Here is a 13,720-nt window from a genome sequence, read left to right as displayed (position 1 = left end):
GCGAAATGTGGCAGGAAGGTTAGTTGGCGGTCTATGGTAACTCCGATAATTTTGATTGTTTTATGGTATGGGACCTTGGTTCCATCGACAGTTACTGGTATGTTCCAGGGGTGGTGTCGGTGATGACATACGTGTGTCACTGCACATTTCTCTGTTGCCATTCCAAAACCTGAGTTGTCAGCCCATTTAGCTATTCGTCGAATTCCAGTTTGAATTTTTCTGCGGACTCGCTTAGCGTTGTTCCCGGTGGCCACGAGTACAATATCATCTGCGTATACCAGTATGTATATGTCTGAAGGCAGACTCTTGAATACGTCGTTCATGGCTATAAGAAAAAGTGTGACGGCTAATACTGACCCTTGCGGTACCCCAGTTTCTTCTTGAAATATTTCTGATTCCGTTCCGCCTATAGCAACTTTGAATTTTCGGTCGGTGAGAAAACCTTCGATGAACTGACCGAGCCTTCCATTAAATCCCCAGCTTTTAAGTTGTTTGAGTACTTTGTAGCGCCATACGCGATTGTAGGCTTTTTCTAGGTCGAGAGTCGCGATATCTATATGATGGTTAGCTTCCAGTGCTCTGTCAAGAATATCTCCCAGTGATGTTAGATATGTGCTGCATCCTCGCCCTTTTCTGAAGGCAAATTGTCTTTGATCTAATAGATCCCTTTCTTCCAGGATATTTGTTAGTCTGTTGTTGATCATTTTTTCCATTATTTTGCCCACGCAGCTAGTTAAACTAATTGGTCTGTAACCTGATGGTGTGTTGAGGTCTTTACCTGGCTTTGGAATCGGGATTATTGTGCTGGTTCTCCATGTGTCCGGGTAGGTTCCGTCTTTCCAGCAGTTATTGATGGCTCGCAGCAAACACATTGATGTGCTCTGCAAAGTTTTAGAGCATATTATTACAAGAAATTTTGCTAGAGACAGTAACCTTCCATCTCTACAGCTAAGATAGAAAAATCTTATTTATTGTATATGAATTTGTAAACTCAGTTTTTCTATTTTTGCTCTTTTTGTAATTGTTGTATGACTTTTACTTGTATTACAAAATTGTACAAATGATAAAAATACACAACTTTGCTGAATATAGTATACCTCTATGTTTGCTTGTTTAGGAACTGTAGAACTTTAATTATAAAAAATACCTTAATTTTGACTACGAATTACTCGACTACCAGCAGACGGATACATTTTAAACATTTTACATTGGCTAGTTTTGCTGCATACAGACACCATTTTTCCATATGAAGAAACTAGAGAAAATTCCACTTGGGGTCAATTGCGGTACACCCAGGGATGCCACATATAATTCTGTGTCTTTTGTTGAAAAAATCTGACAATCTGTACGGCGAGGACAAATATCTGTGCAAAAATCTGTCCAATGCAAAACAATGAGATTGAAAGAGATAGAGAGTCATGTTGCTGACTATTTCCGTCTCTTTCACTCTCATGTAAAAGCTCAAAAATCTGTTTAATCTGTGTAATTTGGCGAAAATCTGTATTCTATGCATACAGATTCTGTACAGGCGATTTCTTGCAAATATCTGTTAAACACAGAATAATCTGTGCATGTGGCAACCCTGGGTACATCTCGCATGCTGATTGCTTCGTTTTTGTGATGGCGGTTTATGCTGATCTATTTTTCAAACAATTTAAATTATTAATGCATTGAATAATCATGACATTTTGCTCAGAATAAGTTTATTGAAGAATATATGTTAGTTAAACAACGATTTGTAACTTTATAACAATATGGCGTTGAAAAACCTACACGTGTTGTACAAAATACAACAGCGTGAGTAACCGAAGGTTAATAAAAATTGATTAAAATTATTCAAGAAAACTCTATTGATGTGAATCAAATAGAATGGCATTACAGGAAATTATACATAGTTCAAAAACCTATAAACTAGACCTTTACTAGGCAATGTATATGTTAAAGAATAAGATTTCCTCTTACAACTTACTTTTATTTGCACTTACTCAAATTAATAACAACTTACTTATCCTTACTCAGCAATTACATGAAAAAAGGATCTATCAAAATTTAAATTTGTTCAAAATTTGTAAACTTATTCAATTTTCAAAAATTTTATGTAAACCAACGCATTACGCAACGTTAACCAATAGATGAATTATGTTCCGAAAACGTATCGATTTCTATCTCAACTAACAAGTAAGACCGTATAACAAAGGTTCCTTTCACCACTAGGTGGATTAAATCGGGTTTTTAATAATGTTTTTAACTTGCCTTAGAAGAACATCCGTTCATAGCAATGAGCCCATCATGTCAAAAAGACTTGTATATATTTAACGATTGGTCATGCTTCCCAACTCTTGTATGTAGGGCCCAAAGGGAATTGATCGATAAGCAACATCACTTACACGTACCAGGGATTTAGAGAATCTCCTTCCAAGGGCTAAGTCACCTGAGTCAATCGTGGAATAAACCAATTAGACCATTAAGAATGACTTCAGCAGGTGGGGAGAAGAGCCCGCTCATTATCCACGATATGTTGTTAATCGAGCCAAAATTAACCCTAGAAAGTTGACTGATGGTCCCCTTCTCTTCCCGATTCTAGTTGATTTATGAAATGTCGTAGGTATATATGGGCAAAAATAGAACAATCTCACCAGCAGTCCTTCGAATGGAATAGAGTTCCGTCCTTTGAATTTCCATAAGTGCTTCTAATAATTAATTTGATATTTTCTTCTGGTATCCATGTGCAGTATTAACACTCGTATTGGCCAAAGTTTTCACAATATAGCAGGAGGTGCTTCATAACCTAAAACGAAAAAAATAATTGAAATAACTTATATTATGCATACCTATTAGCAAGGTCATGTGGCTCCGCCGTCTGCTCAATACCGCGGTTTTGAGATCCGGCAACCAGAAACCACCCAGTATCACATCTCCTAGCTTGGCTACTAAATAGTGCATTACCGGGTATGGCCACATGGAGGCGCTAGGTAGGGGCTTGGGATAGCCAGAGCTATATTGGACGCTCCTCATTTGCCTTCCCCATATCATACCCTAAAAAATCATAAAATGTCACATATCTCAAAGCCTTCCCCTCCGATTTGCCTATATTTTAAAAGCCCTAAAATCTGGCGAAGAGCTATCAACGGACACTGCTTCGGATTTTTTTTTTAATTTTGAAGTTAGACAAATTTTCCAAAAATATCAAAATGTTATTTTTTTTTGTAAAACTCAAGCAAAATCAAATTCTATGCATAATTTGGAACAAATTTACACATATAAACTGTTTTCTTAAACCCAGCCGTTCTCGAGTTATTGCAAATTTAAAATTTACCCACAGGATGCAGTAGATGTGGTACTTGAAAAAAATGTCTGCAATAGGATCTACTGCACGGAAATAATGGAGTTTTAGCGAAAGCGTGTGATACATCGATAATCTTCTCAATGCTCTTCATTTGCATGACTGCGTAGCTCATGCGAGTGTCAAGCTTAGCTGTGTTTGAATGACTTTAGAGCCTGGACTCTCAAAAGTTCGTAACTTAGTCGATTTTTTGACGCATTATTCTTGAACTATGCCGCTTAATGCATACAAAACAGAATAAAAATTTAAATGTTTCATCGCTTCCCTAAAACGACATTGGTGTCTAATATGCCAAAAAACAACACGCTGGGCTTTCGGGTACATTGATCATTGATGACATTGAATACTGAGTGCTTGTGTGATAAAATATATGACTTCACAATTCTTTTAATAATCATCTCGAAACAATTGATAACAACAATTTGTCACAGAGTAATGGGTTTTTACGCATTTGTTAGTTCAGTGATAAAGGTACGTTTCATGGACTGTATATATGTGTTCTTATACTAAAATATCTCAGAAGATTTAATTCCAGTAGCATATGAATAATCCGCTATGCATGTTGACCTTCTTCTAGGACCATATTTCAGTAACTTTCTGTGTGCGAAGTAAACTCTCAACGAAAAAGGCTGTTTCAAGTCGAGCTGCTATAATTTGTCATATTAAAATGCAATCATTTTGCTCAGTATAGTACCGTACCATGGCTGATTCAGTTAACTTTTACATTTTCGCCGATTCCTCTGCAAAATTTCCACACGCGTTCTAATAGAAGCTGCCTGTGAAAAATGTTCTTCTATGGAGGAAATAGAGATGGCTGTCGCAATGAATTGATTCAACGTAATTTCCCACATGTCCTCTTGGCGCTGTCGATCATCAACGGAATGTCGCTTTCGGGCTGCACCTAGCATTTGTTCTGCATTCGAAGGATTTCCATTGGGATCCGTCTAAAAAAGATTAAATTGATTGTACTCTGATAGACAATGATAAACAGCGTGATAATCTATACTTCATTCAGGGGAGGAAAAGATAACTGCGTCAAACTTTCCAAGCTATCCTCACTTCTGTTCAGGAATGCATCCTCTCCTAGTGAAATCAGTGTGTTATCTAGAATAACGTAAACTTGTTATCTGGTTGTCAACATTTACAGAAATCGTTACATACAGGCATGCTGTATATCTTCGTCCAGAACCTTTTTACTCTTATGCAGAATCTCAAGCAGCGTGGTCCACAAAACAATAAAATTTTTCTGTGTCATGTTCGGAATGCTTTTGTTGGTGAAATTCGAATCCGGCTCATCTAGAAATATCCTCAAACTGCTAATGCTTCTCGTTTCGTTGCCAGTAGGACGTCGTCCATTCGTGGTGGTACTGCTGCTGCCGTCTTCGAAACTGATTTTGTTAAAGCCCAGATCGCTGATATCGGAACGGGATCCGTACGACTCGAGGTCACCCAAATTGGCATTGCCCACCGTTGCAGTGGCTGCCGCCGTCGTAGGCAGATCCACGTAAAACATCGACGATGTTTCGGCATTTGTCGATGACTCGTCAATGGACAGATTCGGTGTGGCATTGAAATGGGACAGCGAGAGATTCTCCACGTCTGAAGCTTCCAGGCTGATGTCAATCGGAGACGGTAGGGATTTGATTGTTTCGAATGGGTTGTCACTGCGCAGGGAATTGTTATAAGTTAATTATGACGTTTAATTGAGTTAATTTTTGTAATGTTACCTGAAGAAGCTTTCCGCTTCCGTTGCAACTTCAGTGTCAGAATCTTTCGATTCTGATTGACTGCTATTTTCAATCTCCTGGGCCGACAACAGTGGCGGCAAATGCAATATATAGAGCAGTTTTAGTTTTTCAGTAGCACGTTTTGAGCAAATTATACCAATAGCAAAAATGAGCTGTTTAAACTCTAAGTAGCCACAAACTTGCTTGTCTATTAGCTGCAATTGTAGAAAATAATCAAAATAAAGTTCAAACAATTATCAATCAAAATTACCCGGAACAACTTTTCGGGAACATCTATATTCTGAACATGACCCCAAGGTGTCAAGTCAACAAACAACTTTCGGAAGGTATCGAAATCCACCCGAAAGCAGTCGTAGCGATTGTCACGGAACCGTTTTGTGGCATCGTTCAGCAGTGCTGCGTCGTATACCGGTTCCGTGTTTACTGACGATTGACGGCTGCAGTTTTTGAGATTTAGTTTTTCTTCCTTGGTGTAACACAGAAGTAGCCGGAGTTCTTCGGCATCGAAGTAGCTGGAAGAAAAGATGGTGGCGTTACGATGGTTAGCATATGGATTAAACGACATCAAATACCCATTTTCTTTGTAATTTTTAATAAAGCTATTCTCCAGATCTTTCTCCAGCTGATGAACGGTCAAACGGCGATGTTTATTTCTCAGTTCCTCAATCTTCTGTGACGTGATTGCTTTTCCAAACTTGAGATATGCTTCATAGATAAGGGTTTGCACCGATTGACTCTGAAAGTGTAATTGTTGAATATCACATAGATTTAGAACCAACATGAATGATTAAATTAGTGTTGAAAATTATTAGGTGACGCAACTCCATGAGATGCCAGCTAAAACAATAGGCGATTGTCTTCTTGTTCCTACCGGATTTGAAGCGAACATCATGTTTGCAGGATAGTTGTCCGGCATTCTAACAACATGTTCTAACCCATCATATCCGGGCCGCTTAGCCACCTTTTGAATACTGTATTCACCACAGTGCTGTGCGAGTTCATGGTTCATTCTCTGCCCTGATACTCCGTTCTTGTGTACGCTGCCGAAGATCGTTCTTAGCACTCGTCTTTCCAAAATTCCGAGCACTCGCAGGGATTCTTGCTTGTGCAGTACGACTTCCGCTTATAATACGCCTCCGAATCTTAGGGCTGGTGTGAATGTCCGTCGTTATCAGTGAGCCAAGATAGACAAATTCTTCTCAAACTGTCTCAAGATCATCGCCGTTCACTGCTGCTCAAGCGGCGTTGGTCGACCTTGGTTTTCGCCGGCCGGTATGTACCTTTAACCCAATCTTTTCTGCTTTGCGCTTTTGTTTAGTTTTGCCAGTGCCACAGAGGTGCTGCCGATAATATCCATGTCATCGGCAAAGCAGACGAATTGGCTAGAATTGTTGAAGATCGTGCCCCACGTGTTGATATCTGCTTGATTCAATTTAAAAAACCTTGTAGCGCTATGTTGAACCCATCGTAGATTCAATCAATCCGATATGCTTCGTTTTTGTCCATAAGTTTCCATATTTCTTTTCAGTCGATGGTATCATATGCAGCCTCGAAGTCAACGAATAAATGGCACGTAGGAATTTGTATTTGTAGCCTTTTAGAGAATCTGCCGCGGTGTTGTTGACCGTCCGTCAACGAAGCCGGCTTGATTCCCACAAATCTGTTCAAAATTTATTTATTTGTAAACTCTAACAATTAGTTGATGCAGACATGTGGCTTGCTTCACTGGTTCCATTTTAATAGCTTCGCTCCGATGCCATCTTCACCAGCTGCTTAATTGTTCTTTAACTGCATGGTGAGCTCCTGCACTTCACCTGCCGTTGGGACTGGCACCGCCTCTCCGTTTGTCGCACAATTGAAATTGCTTTCTCCGCTGCCATTCGGGTATTCATCGAAGTGATACTTCTACCTTCCGGTCACCTCACGATCGTCCGTCAAAATACTATTATTCTTATCCCGACAAATTCCGGGTCGTAGCACAAAAGCTTTGCGGGATCTGTTATTTCTGGTAGAACTTTCGCGTTTCCTGTGAACGATGTAGCCGGTCCTCCAGACAGCGCTTTTTTCCCGGAGGATTTGGGTTTGCTGCATCTTTTTCTTTCATTTAATCTTTCTTCTTTTTCTTTTTTTTTTCATCTTTTTCTCCTCACCTATCACTCTCATAAATTCATCATCAAACCAGTCGTTCCGCTGATTCCGGCAACGCTGCCGAAAGAGGACGAGCTGGACGAAGCCCCTGTCGAGAACTGTTGGCACACCATCAAAACAGCCATTAGTAGTATAGCGGAGAGCTCCATCGAGCACGTGGCACGAAATTAGCGGGACAACTGGTTTGACGATGAATGTATGAAGGTGATGAATTAGCTTACGGCGACTTTTGACTACTTTAGTCGCGCAAAATTTAATCCAGGCTATCGTCGGTTCCGAATGTTGTTCATAACGCAGAATTTTGGGTGCATTTTAACCGAATCAACGATAGTGCTTCGACAGGATCTGACAACAAAGGTGTCTGGGAGTGCCGACCATCGAACAAAACGAAGTCGATTTGTGAATCTGTTTGATTTGGTCTTGGTCACCTCCAGGTGTACTTGTGTAAGAGTCTATGTTGGAAGAAGGTACTACCATGGTACGGCCATGCTTTTGGAGGTGACAAAGTCGATAAGTCTTAAGCTTATTATGTCGGTGGATGTACACTGGTTCGTATTACTCCTCCCCAGCCAGCACCAACTCGTATAACAATGGACGCAAATTATTGTAAATATTTCTTGACAAATTCAACATCAATGCCTACGATCGTACCTTTGCAAATGTCAATACACTTTGCGTATAAGCTGTTTTTACGCGTTACGGTTTAGTTGGAACTGAGCATTAAAATATCCCATGACAATCATTGATGTTCATCATGTTTTGGTCAGCGCTCCAACTGTGCGTAGAATTCCTCCTTGTCCTCGTCGGTACATCTGAGGTAAGGTCTGTGCATGTTGATAATGCTCATGTTGAAGAATCGGCCCTTGATTTTCAATCTGCATATTCAAGGATTGATTGGTCAGCATCACCACCAAATCGCCCGTTTTCGCATCTCGCCCATCATTATTTATTAATTACATCTTCATTATAATTGCACAGACAATTTACTAATTTAATGATTGGATTCTTCGTCTATAAACAGTCTTACTTAGAAAATCATACACTTCATCAACTTCATTGAAAACACGGCAGCACATTGCCCAGGGTTCGTTGCAGCCGTAGTTTGTGCAATGGGAGGGCTGCCACAGTAGGATACGGTTTCGGAGCTGCCTTCGCGGAACATGAATGTCTACCTGGCTAAGAGAGAGCTGCAATCGACGTCTCCAGTTAGTAATCTGAAGACGAAAAGCCTTTGCAGTAATTTTCTTCTGGCAGCTAACGAGTGCAGATCAGCTTGTAGCGTTCCGTGTAGGCCGGAAGATTTGCTGCAATCAGCGTTGCCAACCTTCCAGAATTATCCGGATTTTCCAGACTTTTTGTTGCCTAATCAGACAAAACAAGATGTTTTTCAAACATTGTCTTCCATTAGACTAAGTGGCAGCCAAATTTTTTCCAGACACTTTTATTCTCGTTCTCTAGATTTTCGTAAAAACCGGTTGGCAGCGCTGGCTGCAATGTTCCAGGACAGAAGACGCAAAACATATTTCTTCTGGATGGCCTATCCTGTTGATATGCATAGCATTATATGGATTATATGGTGCTTGCACAACAACTGCGTACTTTTCACGAATCCAAGTATTGTATAGCGAAGGCCTTAGCAGTGATCGTTGAAATGTATTCGTTGAATTTGGCTTTGGAATCAATAGTAACGTCTAAATCCTTTATGGTTTGCACTCGGTGTAAATGGCTTTGCTCGATAGACTATTCGTTTTGCAGGGGTTCACGTAGACGGCTAAAGGATATGACGCAACATTTCAAGACATTTACTTACATATCATTTACATTTTACACTTTCGTGGAAGAGAATCAATATCGCTTTAAAGATTGCAGCAGTCTAGTTTGGTCCCAGTAAATCATTTGGTTTGTATATCTCGATTGCAACTGAGAAATACGACATCATATCTGAACGAAAAAGTTATATTTCACACCGTATAAGAACATATTTGTACCAAAGTGGAGGCAATATACGTGCGAAAATTTTGACAATTATTTGTAATTCTATCATGCATTTTATACAGCGGTTTTATAACACGCAATTTAATACTCCTCAAGAAAGATTAAGATATAACTAAATATTGCAATCATCTATCCTGCTTTATAATTCACAGTCATGAGTTGTATATGAGGACACACACGACACGAACAATTTATTGTTCACTTTGTTTTGACATACTCTAATCATTATACAATTGTAATGTAAAATTGACATGCATACGATTTAATATGAACTTTCTATTACGATTTTGTGTTGTCTGGGGTTTAATTTCGCGGAGAAAAGTACCTTGGGGCACGCCAGATGGTATCTCGAAACAAGACAAATTAATAACTGTGATATTGACAAAAGCGGTTCGGTCGGTAAGATAAGATTGGATCTACAGTGTCGTCCAGTTTGGAAAACCCAAACATGAAATTAAATTGAAAAGAAAACTTTCCAATTAAATTCTACTATGTATATTTATTCTCGACAGATGCTCGTAACTCGGCTGGTACATCTAGGAAGAGCCGGTATCGAATGGCAGAAACACAAATGACCGCATAACAAATAGCGAAATCCAAATAGCTGAATTTCAACTACTGTCACAGAAGGCCGAAATTTGGTTGACTCTCGAAAGAGTCAACTTGAAAAGATTATGAAATAAAAAACATCAATTGGAAAACAGTTAACAAATAACTTCAATCGAACAGTAAAAAATAAAATAAACAACACAACAGCCCATCATTTTTCTATCTTAAGAATCGTGGAGCATAAAATCGAGAATGAAGCCTAGGTACAATAACGTAGATCTCCATCGGCGAATGCCTAATCCTGAATGTTCCATTCTTACTGATACTTACCGTCATACGCAAATCCGTTGGAAATGTATGAAGGATTTACATCATCTCTCACTATTTAATTTATCTCACGAAATACGATCTTTTTTATATAAATCAACTTGTAGAAGAATTTCTTATCGATTGGTACAAAAATCTTGTTGATCAGTCAAGAAATAAATTTTTATAAGTGTTCAAAACCGACCACTTTTTACTATTTAGATCTGGATTTTATACCCTTATCTTCCCGACAGACGCAGTCCTACGTTAAAAAAATCGTCATGCTTACCCTGAATTGATTTCGCTCTTTATCCATGTTCTTAATTTGTTGCACCTCATCGTTGTAAATCCCCATCAGAAAGTTGGACAGCAGTTGCATGGCCTCTCCATCATCGTTGCAATTTAAAAGTTTATCCTGATTCCATTCCAAGATCTTTAAAGCTATCTACAAAGTGAATAAACGAAACATGTTTGATATGCAGTTTATCGTATCATCTGTAATATTACTTACAATAAATATCACTTTTGCTCCGTCACAGAGAAAACAGTCGATTATGTGCAGCGCACTTTCGTATGGCATAACACTGAGAAAGATGGTCAAAAACCAGGAGAGCGATATCATTCGAATCATGCCTAGGTCACCTAGTTTGACATGCAAGTTCGGCAAGTGAGTTGTGATCAGTTCGTCCAGCGAACCCTGATCGATCTGAGCTCCCACTACCTTGTCGTTGTAGTAATCCGGTAGCAACGATTCGCAAAGACAGCACAGTATCCAAAACGCGTCTTCTTCGTCGCAGTAAATCAAAAATACAGACGAAACGATGTTCATCGCCTGACAGTAGCCGATTTCCGGATTGCGTAGGGCATAAGCTTGCAGTACCCTTCGCAAGGCCATGATGCCTATGTTCGTTTGGAACGCAGGATGTTCCGGAAGGGAACGATGCAGATCCCGCTCGATTTCGTCGAACGTGGATGATTGCTGATCTTTGGCACGCTGCACCAACTCCTTATAGAGCCCCGGATTCATTAGTTTCATGTGTATTGCGCCGGAGAATGTCATCCAGACTTCACGTCTCAGCTTGTCTGGGATACCATCAATCACCATGTTGATTGTTTCAGTTGTGCGAAACATTGACACTCCGTGGCCGTAGATGGAAAAGTGATCATCCCATCTTTTTAGCTATAAGGCGAGAGGTTAAAATGAGAAAGATTGAGAGTCATTTGGGAGAAAAAACTATGTATTATAGTTGGAACCTGAACTTTTTAACAGAATTATAAATAAGTTCCCATTAAATAAGGCTCACCTTTTCAGCTTGTAGATCATCAAATGCCTTGTTATCGGGATCTTTGAATAGATGCATCAATGGTTCCTGTTTTGTCCAATCAATATCATCTACACCCTTGCTTGGGCTGAAAAAATAGAGTATGACAGTATTGTATTAAACTTACTGATGCACGAAAATATAATGTAGCTCACGTTATTGTTTTAGAAAGTAGCTCTGATATTTTGCTAATCAGAAAATCTCGATCCAATATGTTTGAAAAGAGAAATATATTTGCATCAGAAGTAGTTATAATTATACGATTGCTAAACCTATCATGCTGTTCTTCCTTTTTCTCAACACTCTGAAAATTTACATAATTACATTAGTAATTTACATAGTTATATTCGGAAAAAACACACCATTATTTTGTTCAGTGGAATCACTAGCCCCACCAAACCGTATACATCACTCTTAAAGCAGAGATAACTTTGCGATAGATAGATCATCCCATTGACGTGCTTCTTAGAGTACGGTGTCCACAGGGAGGCCGTAATACGACCATCCAGAATCTCGCTCAGTGGAAGTCGGAAATGAGCCCGGTATTCGTCCGACAATTGTAGTGTAGTCAAATCTCGAAGCAGTACCGTTTTCTGTCCAACATTTTTTTCCATCTTTCTTCCAACCACCGGGTCGTGATCAACAATGGGCCGATCTGGATCCTGTATTAATTTTTGCATTGTTAGTTTGCTCATCTGCTCTATAAGATTGTATGCTTCGCTGGGTGAGTAGAGGAAAGCAAAGGTGTACTCCTTTTCCTGAGACGTTTTAATTGTGATCATATTTCCGGACTTCTTTATATCGGTCAGCTCAGTATAGCGAAAACGTAACTTGCTTTCGGCACCGAAAATATAAGAGTAGAAACAGAGATGGTTGAGCGACAGGTATAGCTGACCCTGCCTTGGAACCTTTTTGATATAACTGCACGAGTAGTAGCTGACGAGCTTTTCGTTCTCAGGCATTTTGAATTTATCGCGAAACTTGTTCACCATTATTTGAAAACTGGATGGATCCACCATTGTATCTTCGGTCGTACGTGAGCTATGTGCAAGCAAAGACTGTATTTTACAAATCGTAAAATTTGTAATTTCTTCTTCGGTCTCCATTTCGTTGATTACGCGGAATAAATTTTTCGATAGCCATTCCCAGTCTTTTAGGATTGCTTCCAATGTGATGTCAGAAGCGATTTCTAAAACGATGAATAATATTCTTTTGAACGTTTAACAAATAAATAACTTTAAAATATCACACATATCAGTCCGCGTTGTTCAAAATTTGCAAACACAATACAGCTAACAAGATTATGTGACTCATTGGGCCGCTCTCTTATCTGCATTTCAGCGTTAATTTTGCGTCGAAAGAAAAAAACGTGCAAAACTACATAATAACCAAAGCAGATAACAATTGACCGAATGTCGCAGTAGTAATAGAATTGTATTCACTTTTTGTTCGAAATTAAATCCTAATACACGGAGGATGTTAGAAGATTTCTTACCATAGTGAAGTCCAGTCGTAGGTTGAACGTGCAAAATTCTGTACGGAGAGGGCTTTGTGTCCAGTACGTTGTCCAGTGTTCCTACCAGCATTGAAGAGAAACCGCGGAGACCTCCATGACCTTTTCGGCGTTGTAGCAAGAAGTAATTGGAAGTGGTCAATGTACTTTCGCTAATCCTATGCAGCGACAAGCGAAATAAAATACGATGCGAATCATTAGAATGTCTTACAAAATTTTCACTGCAGTTTCTTCGAATTGAGTGATAACTTACCAGAGGGCAAAAGGCATTGCGCACTCTCTCGGAGGAATCCACATTGTAGCACCGTAACTATAAGTTTTTTACGTTTATTTCAATGAATTTAATTTTAAAACTTAAATTGTAATTTAAAAAAACATTTTACTCGCAAAATTTTGCATCTGAAGATTAAACACGGATGTTTTTGTTGTTTAAATTTGACGTTTGATTACCAGAGATGCCAGATTTTTTTTTAAAGAAGTCGAATTAAAAACGTTTTCAACATTCGAGCAAAACTGCTCGAAATTTGAATAAAAAGAAAGTCTGGAAAAATTTCTTAGAAAATTTGCAAACATTTAAAGAACTTTTTGAAAAATTTGGACGATTAGGACTACAAATTTGTTGCAAATCTATTTAGTTTTTAGTGTCTTAATGGTGGACGGCATAATCGGTGTTCACAAAATTTGGTCTGTTGTATTCTCATACAAGATTCCTATTCACGTTGACGAACGTAAACTGCTGCCCCCTCCAAAAGTTTACTGTAGGGGTGAAGCGGAATAGAGTATTTTACGTGACGTT

The 13,720-nt window shown here is 39.1% G+C and overlaps 1 protein-coding gene across 3 annotated transcripts; it reads right to left on the bottom strand.

Annotated features, from left to right (window-relative positions):
• Nucleotides 1-3,708: 3,708 nt before the first annotated feature.
• LOC128733797 (TBC1 domain family member 9) lies at nucleotides 3,709-13,295 on the bottom strand. Of its 3 annotated transcripts, none has more exons than XM_053827596.1 (14): nucleotides 13,178-13,295; nucleotides 12,907-13,082; nucleotides 11,774-12,600; nucleotides 11,567-11,715; nucleotides 11,394-11,499; nucleotides 10,601-11,269; nucleotides 10,379-10,534; nucleotides 5,664-5,827; nucleotides 5,342-5,603; nucleotides 5,071-5,285; nucleotides 4,505-5,007; nucleotides 4,350-4,447; nucleotides 4,043-4,287; nucleotides 3,709-3,990 (listed from the first exon to the last, which is right to left on the bottom strand). In XM_053827596.1, exons 1-13 carry the CDS (start codon nucleotides 13,219-13,221, stop codon nucleotides 4,057-4,059), a joined length of 3,600 nt encoding a protein of 1,199 aa, XP_053683571.1. In that variant the 5' UTR covers nucleotides 13,222-13,295; the 3' UTR covers nucleotides 3,709-3,990; nucleotides 4,043-4,056. The 3 variants fall into 3 exon arrangements, with proteins under 3 accessions (XP_053683571.1, XP_053683573.1, XP_053683570.1); XM_053827598.1 differs by having other exon boundaries at nucleotides 3,709-3,987; XM_053827595.1 differs by having other exon boundaries at nucleotides 3,709-4,287.
• Nucleotides 13,296-13,720: the final 425 nt, after the last annotated feature.

Source organism: Sabethes cyaneus, chromosome 2, assembly GCF_943734655.1.
Source record: "Sabethes cyaneus chromosome 2, idSabCyanKW18_F2, whole genome shotgun sequence".
NCBI classification, from domain to species: domain Eukaryota; kingdom Metazoa; phylum Arthropoda; class Insecta; order Diptera; family Culicidae; genus Sabethes; species Sabethes cyaneus.
Note: the sequence above shows the minus strand (reverse complement) of the source record. Positions and strands in the feature narration are given on the sequence as shown.